This window comes from Pelobates fuscus, chromosome 10 (genome assembly GCF_036172605.1).
Source record: "Pelobates fuscus isolate aPelFus1 chromosome 10, aPelFus1.pri, whole genome shotgun sequence".
Lineage (NCBI taxonomy): Eukaryota > Metazoa > Chordata > Amphibia > Anura > Pelobatidae > Pelobates > Pelobates fuscus.
In genome coordinates, this window is record NC_086326.1 from 88200142 (window position 1) to 88216428 (window position 16287).

The 16287-nt window shown below is 43.9% G+C and overlaps 1 protein-coding gene across 1 annotated transcript in view; it reads right to left on the reverse strand.

Moving 5' to 3' along the window:
• MICU1 (mitochondrial calcium uptake 1) overlaps nucleotides 1–16287 on the reverse strand; it is a 242741-nt gene that overhangs the window by 6406 nt on the left and 220048 nt on the right. The window contains exon 11 of the mRNA XM_063434676.1: nucleotides 12990–13079. Coding sequence (XP_063290746.1) covers nucleotides 12990–13079 — 90 coding nt within the window. The remainder of the gene's footprint in view (nucleotides 1–12989; nucleotides 13080–16287) is intronic.

The window sequence follows — 16287 nt, forward strand, 5'->3', positions numbered from 1 at the left end:
TGACCAATGAGACTTATTGTTCTGAAAGTCAATCAGATATTACTAGAACACAGCATGGAACCAATAAGTTATTAGTACGGGTCAGCTCCCATGTCCCTGTATCAGAGCGAATAATAGGACTCATTCATTTGTTTGAGTGTCATTACATTGGCTATTGTTTTTTTTGTTATTTACCGATTTGTTCATCATGGACCTTTCTATTACTTGATAACGTCGTAAGCTGGGTTACTTAGTAAGATGACAAAAACAGAGTTAAAAAAAATTGACTGTTTGCCTAGAAAGCGATGTAAAATAATAACTGTGTTAAGAAGGCTAGACTTGTGAATACATCTAACCAAAAGATTGACTCAGTTAATTGAAAATCAAATTAGTAAGTCAGTAAAAGGTGCACAATAGCATTTAGTGATAGAAAAAACAAAAAAAAAAACACAACAACTGTGCTTAGGTGACTGAAGAATATCACTTGAGTCTATTTATAATTAATTGGTTGGGGGGGCAGAGCCTGACCAATGAGCAGTGCAGATGCAGGCAGCACGAGCTTCTGTCTAACTCGAGGATTTTGGGGTAATATCAGCGGCTCACTAGCCAAAATACTTACCGGGGTGCACTAACCACGTCAGGGGTGCACCACTGAATCGACTGACGCCTCACTCGAATCCGTTGAGGCCGGGATACTGGAACGCTGTGCTGTGGCCTACTAAAGTTAGAGATGGGGAGAGACGGCCGCTCTTCCCGACACTATACTCAACAAGCGCCTCCGTTGGACTCTTACACCCCCCTCCCCCCCCCATCTGGAAATGTTTCTTTAGCTCAGCTGTTTTGGTCTGAATTTTGTGAGATGAATGCCAACTCACAACAACTTCATTTTCGATTAATGTATTGCTAGGATTACATCTTGGGCTCCATCCTTGACAACATAGCCAGAGCTCATCATCTGTTGCTGTTCTGTGTAGCATGACAAATCTCTGCACAGGGACAAAAGTTTTTTGCATAATTTCACAATTAATTTTAGAACTGGCCGCATCAATATTTCACCCTATGGTTATTTTCTTTTAAGCAAGTTTGCCAGGCACTACGGCTTAACGATAAATACGCTGTCTCACAGAAAATTAGCACTATTGACCTTTAATTAGTCACCTTGTGTAGAAGATGCAGAAAGCTGTAGCGTAGAGAAATTTTTTTTTGCCGTCCTTTCATGTGTCTTACCTTTCTCTAATTTGCCAGTCTCTCTCTCTCTTCTCACACTATTTCTCACTGTCTCCCCTCTCCATAAACTTTTAGACTTCTGTCCACAAGCCTCTTTTTCCTTATCACATCCCAAAGTCTCTCTTTTTTTTTTTTTTATAAAAGTCATCTTCTGGACCAATTATTGCTATAAATATACCACTTCTGGTGCCTAATTCTTCAAAGACACGGAGTGCCCTTTAGTAGAGGGTACAGTTCCAGATACCATTCAGATATCCAAGAGCACCCAGGTGTAGCCAGTGCCATTATTTAATTCTGGGGTGGACAGTAACGTATGCAACACTAGTGATAATCACAGGGAGTATAAACCAGTTATATTAAAAACTACTAATCTTAAGGGACACTATAGTCACCTGAACAACTTTAGCTTAATGAAGCAGTTTTGGTGTATTGAACATGCCCCTGCAGCCTCACTGCTCAATCCTCTGCCATTTAGGAGTTAAATCCCTTTGTTTATGAACCCTAGTCACACCTCCCTGCATGTGACTTGCACAGCCTTCCATAAACACTTCCTGTAAAGAGAGCCCTATTTAGGCTTTCTTTATTGCAAGTTCTGTTTAATTAAGATTTTCTTATCCCCTGCTATGTTAATAGCTTGCTAGACCCTGCAAGAGCCTCCTGTATGTGATTAAAGTTCAATTTAGAGATTGAGATACAATTATTTAAGGTAAATTACATCTGTTGGAAAGTGAAACCAGTTTTTTTTTTCCATGCAGGCTCTGTCAATCATAGCCAGGGGAGGTGTGGCTAGGGCTGCATAAACAGAAACAAAGTGATTTAACTCCTAAATGACAGTGAATTGAGCAGTGAAATTGCAGGGGAATTATGTATACACTAAAACTGCTTTATTTAGCTAAATTAATTTAGGTGACTATAGTGTTCCTTTAAGTTTTTACCTGTATGCATTTTTCCAGGGGCTTCCCAAGAGTGATAATTGGGGAATGAGAAAATGGTAATGTGGCAGAGGATAAAATAAAATATAAAAGTTAAAGGGACATGCATCACTTGACAACTTTTTTTAAACCAAGAAAAACTTATCGTGACAGCCACCCCGTGAGAGCAAGGGTTTCCGCCGCTAGAGATGTTCTTTCCCCCTAGTGTGAATAGTGCTGAAGTATTCCCAAGCATAAATGCCAGCGGCACAGAAGCAGGTATAGCTGTTATAGCGGGTCCATACAAACACGAGACGAGGCTCTGTGTTGTGGGTAAAGCTGCACTGATTTTAAATTGGGACCACATGCAAGAGGTGCGGTTGGTCTCTTTCGGGAGTACAAAATCCAATAAAATAAATGAATAAACTGTTCGTGCGCACGTTCACCCAGTGTCTCTTGTTCGGGAGTTTGTTCCCACTGAACGCCGATTTCCTCAGACGAATAGAGCTGAACATAGGGGTGAGTGGAAGTCTCAGCGGTGTTTGTGCCATCGAGTGTCCGATAATAGTTCCATGCACTCGACGACCAAACACCGCTGGATGTGTTCGACATAACAAGATGGCCGCCGCCCCGTGTTCATCCATACAAAAGGCGGCCACCCAGTCGACCACTTAGAACGTTTAAGTGTTTGCGGTTTAGGAAGGTGTTATGGAGCTCAAGTGGGTCAACTAGCGGCACACGACAGTTCTGGGTGGTCTAGGTGTTCGATACTTAGTTCGGTATACGAACCAGATGAGGCAATCCGTTCGGTTAGGATCAGTCGAAAGAAAACGTAGTATTAAGGAACAGGGGGATCTGTTACACTTATAAAAACAAATATACAAGACAAAATAAAGGGAAAAAAAAAACTGGAAAAGTATATAATACACGTTTACAAACTTACAATAAACTTGGTCAATTTGTATTCTTGTCACACCTCTCAGCTAGGGGAGTTTATTTAGCCTCCACCCCAGTGGCGTACATACCAGGGTCGCAGGGGTCGCGGCTGCGACCGGGCCCGGCCTACCAGGGGGCCCGGCCGCCCCTGCGACCCTGTATGTACCCACTGGGCCAGCCTCTTCTCCTGGGGGGCCCTGAAGCCGGCCACCTCTGGGCCCCCCGAGGCTGGCCCTGCTTACACCCGGCGGGCAGTCAGGCTGGCCGGTACGCGAGGGAGCACTCTCCCCTAAGTGCTTCCTCTTCAGCTCCCTCGCGCACCGCACTGATACCGGAGCCGGAAGATGACGTCATCTTCCGGCGCCGGCATCCCTACGCAGCGCGCGAGGGAGCTGAAGAGGAAGCACTCAGGGGAGAGTGCTCCCTCGCGCACCGGCCAGCCTGACTGCCCGCCTAGGAGCCCAGCAGCACCACTGGACCCCAGGGAATCCCCTCAGCACTCAAAAAGGTAGGGAGGCTGGGGGGATTAAATTAAAAAAACAAAAAAACATGTGTAAGTGTGTGTGAGAGTTAGTGTGTGAGTGTTAGTGTGTGTGTGAGTGTTAGTGTGTGTGTGAGTGTTAGTGTGTGTGAGTGTTAGTGTGTGTGTGTGATAGTGTGTGTGTGTGATAGTGTGTGTGTGTGATAGTGTGTGTGTGTGAGTGTGTGTGTGTGTGTGTGTGAGTGTGTGTGTGAGTGTGTGTGTGAGACTGTGTTAGCATGTGTGAGTGTTAGTGTGAGTGTTAGTGTGTTTGAGTGAGTGTGTGTGTGTGAGTGTGTGTGAGAGTGTTGGTGTGTGTGAGTGTTAGTGTGTGTGTGAGTGTTAGTGTGTGTGTGAGTGTTAGTGTGTGTGTGAGTGTTAGTGTGTGTGTGAGTGTTAGTGTGTGTGTGAGTGTTAGTGTGTGAGTGTTAGTGTGTGAGTGTTAGTGTGTGAGTGTTAGTGTGTGTGTGTTAGTGTGTGTGTGTGTGTGTGTGAGTGTCAGTGTGTGTGTGAGTGTCAGTGTGTGTGTGAGTGACAGTGTGTGTGTGAGTGTCAGTGTGTGTGTGAGTGATAGTGTGAGTGATAGTGTGTGTGTGTGTGTGTGTCAGTGTGTGTGTGAGTGATAGTGTGTGTGAGTGTTAGTGTGTGTATGTTAGTGTGTGTGTGTGAGTGTGTGTGTGAGTGTGTGTGTGTGTGTGTGTGTGTGAGTGTGTGTGAGTGTGAGTGTGTGTGTGTGTGTTGGTGTGTGTGTTAGAGTGTGTGTGTCTGCTAGTGAGTGTCAGTGAGTGTGTTACTGTGTGTGGTTACTGAGTGTGTTTGTGTGTGTGTGTTAGTGAGTCTGTTTGATGTCTGTTAGTGAGTGTGTGTTTGTCAGTGAGAGTGTATGTTTTGTAAGTGAGTGTGTATGTATGTCTGCCGCTGAGTGTGTCTCTGTCAGTAAATGTGTGTGTCTGTATGCATTTGTTCGTGAGAGTGTGTGTGTGGGTCTTCAGCACTTACCTTTCTCCAGCGCCGGACTCCCATGGCGCTGGGGATCCCTCCGCCTCTCAGCTCCGAATGCGCATGCACGGTAAGAGCCGTGCACGCATTCAAACCGCCCATAGGAAAGCATTACTCAATGCTTTCCTATGGACGTTCAGTGTCTTATAATGGCGGAAGCGCCTCTAGCGGCTGTCAGTGAGACAGCCACTAGAGGCTGGATTAACCCTCAGTGAAACATAACAGTTTCTCTGAAACTGCTATGCTTTCAGCTGCAGGGTTAAAACTAGAGGGACTGGCATACATACCGCGGTCGCAGCCCTGCAACCCCTGCGACCAGGTGCCCGCCGCCATGTGTTGCTGCCCCGGCCCGCGCAGAGTAAGCGTGAGGGGGGGGGGGCCAACCGATCAATTTTCGCACCGGGGCCCCATGGGTCATGTGTACGCCACTGCTCCACCCTCTTATTTATCCAATAATCTAGTCCAGACTAATTCACTAATTCCTGTCAGAAACATGGCATCATTGTGTAGCAGCAACAAGCTCCTCATGCTCCCTGCACTGACTAAAATAGCAGGGAGTGCTGACACTGGAGCCTGCTTTGCATTAATATTACTGATTAGATTTACTCTCTACTTCAACTGTCAGGATGTTGCAAGGTTAAGTGATCTTCCAAATATACATGTGTGACTCCCCACTAACTGTACTAAATATATTTACATATATATTTACTAACATCACTAATATTTTGTTTTATACATGTACATATATTTGTCATTTTATTTTTATTCTAATTTACCTATTTTACTATTATTTCTGTTTTTATTTTCATTTGAATTATTTTTGTTAATTTTAATTTCATTTATTTTATTACTATGTTACTCCTTTTTTCTTACTATTTTACTCCTTTTTTCTTCCTTTTCATTATTTCTTTCAATTGTATATATTTAATATTGATATGATTTTATTTCATAACTGTTGTCATGTATGATATCAATCGCTAGATCTGAGATTTCCATGAGATCCAAGTTTTTTTCTTTGTTTCGTATTTGCTTTCTGAGATTAAATATAATAATGGTAAGATGGATAACTTGTCCTATATTTTGTTTTATTTTTGATCAATCCTATGGACTTTGGGACTATGTATAATGATGTTCTCCACTATGAGCCTGTGGAAAGCAAAGATTGCTGGAGATGACGTTGCGCAACTTCGATGAAACGCGCGATGCGCCGGAAAACAAGAAGAAATGTCATATGGACGCGACTATTTTCAGGAATCAGTCTAAAATCGAGGCTTGGATTAAAGAAAAGAGGAGATAGGTGATGCAGCCAAACCCCTCCCGCATAGTTGGCTGATGGCAGTCCCGCGGGCGGTAAGAACCGGGATATTTAATCTAAGACATGTCAGAAGGTACCAAGCACATATTGGAGCACACTGAGTTTGACATTTTGTCCCCGAGGAAGTCCAAATCATGGATGAAACACGTAGGGAGGACTTTTATTATTATTTATTCTGCGTTATTAATTGTTACTTTGTATGCTAGTGTTTTTTTTTTGTTTGTTTTTTTATCATCTTCACGATTTTCCTATTAATTGGGATCTTTAGTTGAGAGGATGACAAGCTATCATTGGTTTTAAATCTTGTAACTGCAATTAAAAGAAATGGAGTGATTTCATGTTTAAGATCTACTCTATGTGTCCCATTTTCATCCTCTGCATGTGATGCTGCTATTTGAGTTCAGAGGAAGAGAGAAGATTCAAAGAGATATAATTACATGCCTTCTATCAATAGATGTTTTGTGTGTGCAATACTTACCATATTCCCATTTTTATCTTGTGTCCACAGTGTTACACTATATCAGCTTTTATATTTGTAGATATTGTTTTACATGTGTGACTCAGTCAGGCATGCTCAATGCACTTTTCCAGCATTCCTAGGGATAAGACACTGATTGGCTAGATCCATGTCCATCCTGGAGTGGATGTGGAATGCATAAGAAAGAAGAAGCAGGTAAATATGAAAGAAAAATCCCATTTACCCGTTTTTTTTTTTTCAGCTAAAGCTTTTGAATGAGTCACCTGTCTCAAATTTTTGTCCCTTTAAATCCAATGACATAAGAACAGAGTGCTGGGGGCGTGGCTTGGCTGCTGATGGAGTAGAACGCAGACGGCAGGAGCTCCTAGGCCCCAACCCGCCAAAAACCCTATACACGCAGCAAAAATCACAGATTTCATGGGGAAAACTAAACGGGTGGCTACCCCCAGACCACCGCATACACCCGCAAACCAGCTACCGGGACCGATGGACGACTACTTGTCCACCCCGCACACCCTAGGGGGACCGTGAGACCAAGATGGCGCCCTCATCCCTGGGTTCAAGCAGCTGGACGGGCTCCACGCGGGGTTCCGCGAGAGGAGATGCACTCACACAAATGTCTGCGGACCTTGCAGCGATCTCCGCTAACATGCTTACCCGAGGTGACAAAACGGAACTAATAGCCGAGCTCAGATCCGTTATCCGTGAAGAGATAACGGCGGTGCGGAGGGACCTCGCGGTCTTGGAGCAACGGGTCGACGTCCTAGAGGAACACTGCCTGCAAACTACTCACCACATGCAGGCTGCAGATCTGGCAGCATCAAGACAGGGCAACATACTCCTCGACCTCCGGCGCCAGGTGGAAGACCTCGATAATAGAGGCCGCCGAAACAACATCCGGATAAGGGGCCTACCAGAATCCGAAGGGGAGTCACCCCGGGAACTCCTAACAGGCCTGTTCACCCATATACTGGGAGAAGCACCACCAATGGATTTCGGTCTGGAGAGAGCACATAGGGCGTTCAGGGCCCCACGGAGGGATGGCCTACCCAGGGATATTATATGTTGCCTACAGTGGTTTTAGCTCAAGGAAACCATTATGAGGGCGGCCAGGACACAACGCACCATCAGATACGAGTACGCCTAAATATCTTTATACCAAGATTTATAAACGCTTATCCTCGATGCCCGGAGAGCCCTGAAACCACTCACAAGCCTCATGCAAGAGAAGCGGATACCCTACAAATGGGGGTTCCCGTTCAGTTTGCAGGCCAAGGTGGACAACCAATGGCATGTGCTGAGATGGCCAAACAACATCCTCCGCTTCCTGCGGGCAGTAGGCCTCCCGACCATAACGATCCCGAATTGGATCCTGGACTGCCCACCAGCCCGACCCAACGGCCCCACCATTCCCGCCGAGAACCTCTCCGATGACACACCGGGTCCGCGCCAGAGGCGGGGTGGACCAGCCGGCCCCGAAGAATAAATCGAAGTCCAGTACGCACCGACCTCTGGCTGCGGGGCCCCAGACCCTGGATCCCTACGACGGCTGAAGTGAGGTTGTCGGCACGCAGCCCTCCCCCCGTAACGAAGGCCCTGGAGCTCCCCAGTGACACGAACTGTCCACGCTGGTATGTACTGCGCATCTGCCCCACACCTGATGCCCACAATTACACTCGGGAAATATACCCACTTGGGAGTTGAATGGACTTGCATGGGATCAATGCCAACATGGCGTAGGAACACTGGCTATCCCCCCCCCGTCTCTAACGTCACATGGGGCACAGCCAAAGCTTGGGTGGACGGGTCCACACTGGGGGTGGTAGAGACTCCCAGGTGACACAGGTCATCGCCATGACAGGGGGGCCACACACACAACAGTGAGGTATAGTACAGGCCGTGTGGGCCCAGAACCATCATGGGGAATGTTAGATATTTGGCAATTTTAAAGGAACCAGACAGAGGTAGCACATAGCCCAAGACCACACCTCACCCGAAGGCCCCAAAGCAGTAAGCAACAGGAGGCAGTACACTGGGGGGACCTGGAAAGGGGCAGTTAACGCTCGGGAAAAGCCCCACAGAAAAACATACTGATGCTGAACCGCCTACAATGCACGGACAAAGCACGCTAGAATGGCCGAGAACTGTGAAGTTACACCATATTAGGCCCGAGAGTCCCCTAAAGCCCACACCCAGTTTACACGTCTCCACCGTGAATAGGATGCCCCAAGCAGTTGGGTTACGAGGTGGGGGGAGGGAGGGGGAGCAAAGGGAATGGCTGCGCACCCGCTACACCCCTGGAGCCTTAAAGGTCCCCCGCCGCTGACCAGGTTGTTGGCGAGCGCGGAGACCATGTATGGGGTCCGGCGGCCGCGCACTAAGGGCAGCCAGAGAAATGGACAATCCACGGTGTATGGACATATGCGTTTTCACGAATGTTTATATTATGTTTCATGTTTTATGTTTAGAGTTGACCCCATGAGGGTGCTGCCCGACCAGACGGACCTGGCCCACAGACAAACCCAGGTGGTTAGAGGGGACTGGACAGCTTGTCCGGCACGCCTGCGACCTAGCAATAGCGACGAATAACCGAGACAACTGACGTACCACCAGGGAACCAAAGGACAGTGAACCTGGAACCAACCTGACGGAGGGTTCCCCCAGTCACAACTCCAGACAATCCCAACTAGGTAGCTCACCGATCACCCAGGACAAGAGTCCACCCACCCGGTTACGGTACTTCCCCACATCTAGGACTATATGCACTGGAAGCAACCACCAGCGGGTTGGGTGACCTGGGAGACAGTCACTGACAGACTATACAACCAGGCGACTGACACCAGCAGTGGCCTTCCTCGCACCTCACGCAACAGACCTAACTTGTATATACCGGTCGGAGTTCGGACGGTCTGCTGGCTAGCGACTGCCGAACACCACTCCCGACCGAGGTTCATAGTTGCATTCACCCTCCCCACTCCTACGCCCTCCCCCCCTCTCCGAACCCCTCAGCCCCCCCAACCCCTGACTGACCTTTCCCTCTCATACATCCACGTGGACCACGTGGACCCGGCGCAGCTATGGTCGAACAATGTCCGGGGCTTAAACCTCCCGGAGAAACGCGCCCAGCTGATTCGCCAACTTTGGGCGGAGAGGGTGTCAGTAGCGTTCTTGCAGGAGATGCATTTCGTGAGCCGAGCCCAGCCAGAACTCGAGAACAACCTTTTCCCTCAAGGGTACTACGCAAGTCACCCAGATGCCAAGAAAACGGGTGTCACGATCCTCTTCGCTCACTCAGTACCATACCAACACAAGGAAACGCTCGCAGACCCGGGCGGGAGATACATATTCCTTAAGGATACTATTGCGGACCACGCATACACATTCGCATATATAGCCCAAACCGAAAGCAACACACGTTCCTAGCCAAAACACTGTCCAAACTAGAACGGTTTAGGGATGGCCTCCTGATACTGGCAGGGGACCTGAACATACCACTAGACCCCCGCCTAGACTCCTCGAGGGGCACCAGTGCCATTCCGACACACTGCCTACACATGGCTAGTACGCATGGCTAGTACGCACCCCAAGGACCGGCTGACTCGAGAGGGCCGAACCGCTGCAGACAGCGGTGCGGCCACGGACCGCAGATCTGAGAGGCAATGGCATGGCCGCGGGGGGCTCACCAGTTAAGTTTAACCTGTGTAAATATGCTAGACTATTGTGCAACTGCGACAGCTTCTCGTTACTCTACTCTAAGCAGTTACCCTGTTATGCAGCGAGCTGTAAAAGCCAGGATTATAAGCACTAAACCAGAACCTGAGATGTTTAATATACGGTATGCTTAGTCTGTTACATGGTACACGTGAACATTACCGTTGGAGCATTCCCCAATTGCTGATGTGGTTCTTAATTACTATAAAATGAGGCTGCCTCTAACAGGAGATGTTGCATTGTGTTTTATGTTCCCAACCTGTATGGAAAATGTACATCCCCTCATCTTTATTCTGTATCCCATTTAAAAAATGCCTCAATAAAAGAAAGATTGTCCAAAAACAAAAAACAAAAAAAAGAACAGAGTGCTTTTTTGGGTGGCTTAGTAAAACGTGAGCCCTGATATAGATAAAAGGATTTTAGTAAGTTATAGTTAAGTGCATTTTTTTGCTAAAAACAAACAAACCACATATCTGTTAGTACTGACATTTAAACTAATATTTCATTTCAAATCCATCCATATTCATGTAAATGTATATTAAGAAATGGAAGCAGGGGTTTCAGCTCCTGCAATAAATGTAAAGCGTGTATGACACAAAGATTATTAAGAACAAAAATGTTTACAAGCTCAGTCACAGGGAGGGAGTTTAACATAAAATCAAATATGAATTGCAAAACGAAAAATGTGGTATATCTGTTACAATGCCCCTGTGGGAAGCAGTACGTGGGCCGAAGTTGTAGAAAATTAAAAGAACGTATTTTAGAACATAAAAAGAATTTAAAAAAAGAATTTTAAAAAACCTATATCCATTGCAATACATGGGCCAAATTTAGTTGGAAAGATTTTTATTTTATAGGTTTGAAAAAAATAGAGATGTATTGGAGAGGTGGGAATATAATGAAAAAGTTAGCACAGTGTGAGACATATTGGATAAACATGCTAAAAAGCCTCCAACCAACCAAAGGATAATTTATTTAACAAAAATAAATAAAAAAGTGACACTTCTGAAGAAACCTTTTGACAGGTGAAACGCGTCAAGTGGATTTTAAAAGACTTTATACATAGTACTTTTATCTTTTTTTTTAATTTATTTTTGTTCAATAAAATATCCTTATCCATATATAACATTTGGATTTGATTTCCTATTTTCTGGTTACCATCCTGCTCCTTGGTGGGGACTATACCACCTATGCTATACAAACTAGAGCAAGTTCTGCTCTAGTAAATGTGAGTACGGAATTTTACTATTTAATTTATTTATTTTATCAGTATATACTGCACTATCTGGATTTCTCTGTCTCTTCACATATTATCTACCTGAGGCGGCCAAGATATCTACTGATTCATACATATCCTTAGACTGGGATTGTTCCGTCCACGCGTACTAACGGCTGAGCTCTTAGTTAGCTCTGGGAAATGTGAGTGCGAATTATTTCAAGTATCCATTCACGTACCCACTGTATTTGATTTACTGCACTATTATTTTTTTATGTTCTATCTTTTGAGGTCAATTGTATAGAGACCACCACTACTACCATTGTGTACATATATTATTTATATACCTCTTCATATTTAGGGCGCGGTTTCCTTCTCTTTTCTCTATCCACGCTATTTCATTACAAGGTTGGGGTTCCTTGTATTGGTTACTGCTTCCTAACTATTATTAATTATATAGTGAGCGACTAATTATCTATTTTTACATTTAAAGATTTTTGAAGGCTCATTTTCTGATTTCAAAGTGTGAGTGACCCATTGGCACTACAATACTTACCTTATTGGGTTCCACAGTGTTGCACTATGTTCTAATATTTTTGGCTCTCCTAGCTGGATTCACCCTACATATTGTATTTGCATTGATTGAATATTTGAGGAGATATTCAGGTTACTCCATTGCTAGAAGGTAAGTTTAGTGTTTTTCTATGCACTTTAGCTCACTTAAGCCCTTTATTATCTCGAATTAGTGCAATTCTACTTATAAGCTCTTGAGAAAGACGACCTGTTTCGCCGAAACGCTCGTTGAGCGTTTACTCCTTGTGGATGATTTTAATCTAGGATTTCTGTGGCGTTTTTACCATATAGAGGACTAGAGATCAGCCTATTACTAATACTATGCAAGGGACTTCTTCCCCCAAATCTCCTATAGCACTATAGGTTTATTAGGTGCATCTGTACTACTAGCGCATCTCCTGGTTTACTGCATAGTTTACATGCTTTTTTCTCTAGTTTCTCTGTATTTTGGGTACTTGTCCTTTCACTTATAGATCGTGTATCTAAGGACTGTTTAGTTCCCAATTATTATTGTATCTAATTTGTTTGATCATTGGCACTGTAACAATATTTAGCAACTTTGCATTTATTCTTTAAGTTACTGCAGTGATTTACTATTTTAGATCTGTTAGAACCATTGATTCAATCCTTTTTTTATCTATGTTTGTCTTGAGTTTCTCCCTCATGAGGGATCATTAAAGAGTTTTTTGTTTTTTAGCTCTCTGCGTTCTACTTCTATATTAGACACTCGCAGAGGAGCTTGTTTCAGCTAGATACTAGGCCTTTTTGGGAGGCAGGTTGTTTCCACATCTGCCACCTATTAGTCCATTTTTTCTCTACTTATATGCACGTTATCTGATTTAAGCACTTTAAACTGTGTGATATTGTGAAATACATTTTTTTTGTATTTCAAATGTATATTACTAACAGAATATACTAATAATATTACTAATTGCAACATATATATTACATAGTTGAATTTAAATTTATTTTCTTTGAAAGGTAGAAAAAAGTACATTATTGTTTAGTAACATCTCTATGATGTTATCTAGACACCAGAGTGGTTAAAATGAATTCCCCTGAGTAGGAGAACCATGGCAATGAAATGCAATGAATAAACAGAAACTATTGTCATCAACACTTACCATCACAGTCGAACAGTGCAAAGACTACATCACAGACGTGATCCGAGAGTTCAACTTTCGCCACCGTCCTGGCAACTTGCTGCATTGTAACTAGGGACAAAACAACAAGGGACACAAGTCATAAATGAAATCCATTAAAAGGGAATTCCCACTGGCATATAGTGCCCATTAACGGCTCACAGAGTGAAATTGCCCTTGCGGCTATGACTCAGCTAACATCATTCTCTTTTCATTTCCTTTTATGTGAGTGCAATTTATTCAAGATGAAATTTGTATTTAAATTGGAATCATGTCCTCAGTTTGTTACCTGTTAAAAGTGACAATATCTTGGGCTATAATGTATAATGCCATCTATGAATGGAAACAGGATATATATTGAAATTCATGGTTTGTAAGCAGCTACATAATGCTGTAGGAAACACGCACAAAATATACAATAATGTGCCCTTTATTTTAAGAGGAAGATCATACTCTTAAATGCACTGGACACAGTGTGTGACATTATCTGTGCAATATTGTCCATAATAATGAACACTGTTCAGTACTGGGTCCACGATCTGGGGTAGTGCTAGTCCGTACATGTCCCAAAAGTACAAGATTAGTGGGAGTTACAATATTAGTTTGTACACAGAGTGGCGTTATCATTGTATGAGTAAAATATAATTAACGTAACTAATAGAAGAAACAGTAATACGCAGTACTATGGAGTAAGATGCATATATATATGACGGGAGCAGGCTACCGTACACGGGAGTCCCCCATATGTAGGTTATAACAGGAGCTACAGTGGGTGCTGACTTGACTCCTCAGTTCCTCGTATCTAAGTTGGTTTTGACCACAATCCTCACTGACTGCATGGCTGGCAGCCTCAATTTCTGCAGGAATGTCCCCCGGAGGAGGACAAGGTCAGTGCCGTGTCACTATGGCTACTACTAGAGATTCCTCTACTACCCAGCAGTATAGGACTGTGCGATCCTGGCAACCCTGGTCAGGACTGCAAATGGGGGGTCACTAAAGATTGTCACTGAGAAGCCATCAAAGTCTTTGTTTCCCAGGGCTCTTGAGCAGGCCATATTTGCAGTTCTCACTGCCACATCCACCATGATGTCCCTAGGAGCCTCAGCAGGAGGCGTTGCAACTTTGTTCACCCTATCGGTGAGGGTGCATCTCCCTCTTTTAGCCCTAGCGAGAGCATCAGCCTCTGGACAAATGGTAGGAGGGTTTCCCGGCCTACTGTCTATGGTATTCCTTGCAGGCAATTGTTCTTGTGTCTGTGGCAGGATTCCAGTATAGTCAATGTCCGTGTTAGCTGTTGGACTTGCTGTGCTAGTGCCTCCTCTTGGCCGGGGTGGTCTCTGTCACGCTCTCAATTCCACCGCAGTTATTTTCTGCTGTAGGACACCTATCTCTGTCTGTGTCTCTTGTAGGTCTGCCTATTCAGACCTTCCTCAGATTTGGTAACAGACTCTTTATGTCAACCTTTACGGACAGAGAGGAGTCTTTGTTTGATTCTGTCAGCTGGCAGACTCCACGGTGATATGTGAGCCCTAATCTTCGCCGGATCCCTCCGAGGAATCAGGCTCACTAAGTGCCTCAGGCACCATCGTTGAAGGCACATGTGATAGGGGCATCTTGAAACAGAGCCCAATATCAGACAGATATAAGCCTTCCTAGCTGTTTATATCAAGCAAACAGTTTTTCATCAAAGTTTATACTGTTATGAGGTAAGTGCCTCCACTGCATTATTCTGATTTGTCTCATAGCTTGAGGGAATAAAGAACTCACAATTACAGAAAGCAGAGTTTCAAAATTGAATGTAATTATACAAACATCGAATAAAGTAATAAAGATGGAAGCTCCTACTGACGTGGAGATAAAGTGGTTTTCTAATACATATATTTTTAGTTATTCTGCTGTGTAAATAAGCAGAAGGATATAAACTGTGTCTAACCATAAACTGCAGGGTTTGTATTTAATTTAATGATGGAAATTAAATTTTTCTTAGAAGAACTAAAATAAATTATAAAGTTACCTTTAATGAGGGCTTGCAAATATTGCATTTCATACAGGAAAAAAAAATAAGTGCATGCATTCATTGGGGGGCCTAACTACTAAATTGTGATTCTAAAAAAAATGATTTTAATTGTGGAGTGGTCCTTCAACTGATACTATTTAATTATACTGCAAATTACACAAACTATCAGTTTGTTTCTTTATATGAAACTGAGTTTTGTCATCATCGTAACTCAATATTTCTAGAGCAACAAGTTTTCACGATGTTAATTAATGATGATATTACGAACAGAAATCAACTTTCTGTTGACTTCTCTTTACTTCCGCAGCAGCTACAATGAATATGAAATACAATTATGGAGCTGGACAAGTATTTTTTTTTTTTTTTTTACAGAAATTGCAGTCTTATATTTTATATTTTGTTGGCAAGATAGCAGCTGTCAATGTGTAATCACAATTACACCATATCCGTTCTGTTCAATGTCACTTTTAATTTTATCAGAACACTCAAGTTTTGGCAATCACAGCCTGCAAAGAGGAATTATCAGAAACACTAAACTTAGGAATACATATAATTGGGTTATTGCACCCTCTCACCCCCCCCCCCCCCCCATATCTATTATTTAAAGTGGCTTACTCACCTTATTTCTCCCAGCACACCAGTCTCACCATGGCAGTCACTCTCCTCTGGCTGAGATAATTACTTCTGATGATCTAAGGTAATCCAACGCTACACCACAGAGTAGCTTTAGGGGGAGGGAGGAAAATTGGTTCACATGCACAGCAATTGCTCCAATCAGCATCTCCTCAAAGAGATGCGCTAACACTCAGCATGGAGATACCAAACATTGGTCCTGCAATCGCTTAGTCCTGCAATCTTTGCAGGACTGAAACCAGGAAGCCACTATAGATGGCATTAGGCAGCAAATTAAACACTATCTTTTCTCAGAAAAGGCAGTATCTACATTACTAAAACTGCAGGGACAGTCTTTGCCCCACAACCACTACATTAACCCCTTAAGGACCAAACTTCTGGAATAAAAGGGAATCATGACATGTCACACATGTCATGTGTCCTTAAGGGGCTGTTGTGGTCCCTTTATATCAGGGTTCTCCAAACTATGTATTTGTTCGTTTTTAAATTACCGAACTAGACCGACTGCAAGCCCTGATTCTCTGGATCTGTTTTGGGCATGGGACCATGCATGCGGTCGGTCAAATTACGACTTTAAGGAATTTCCTGAACCCCTAAACTGACTGGGGTGATTGGTCACCCATATCGGGG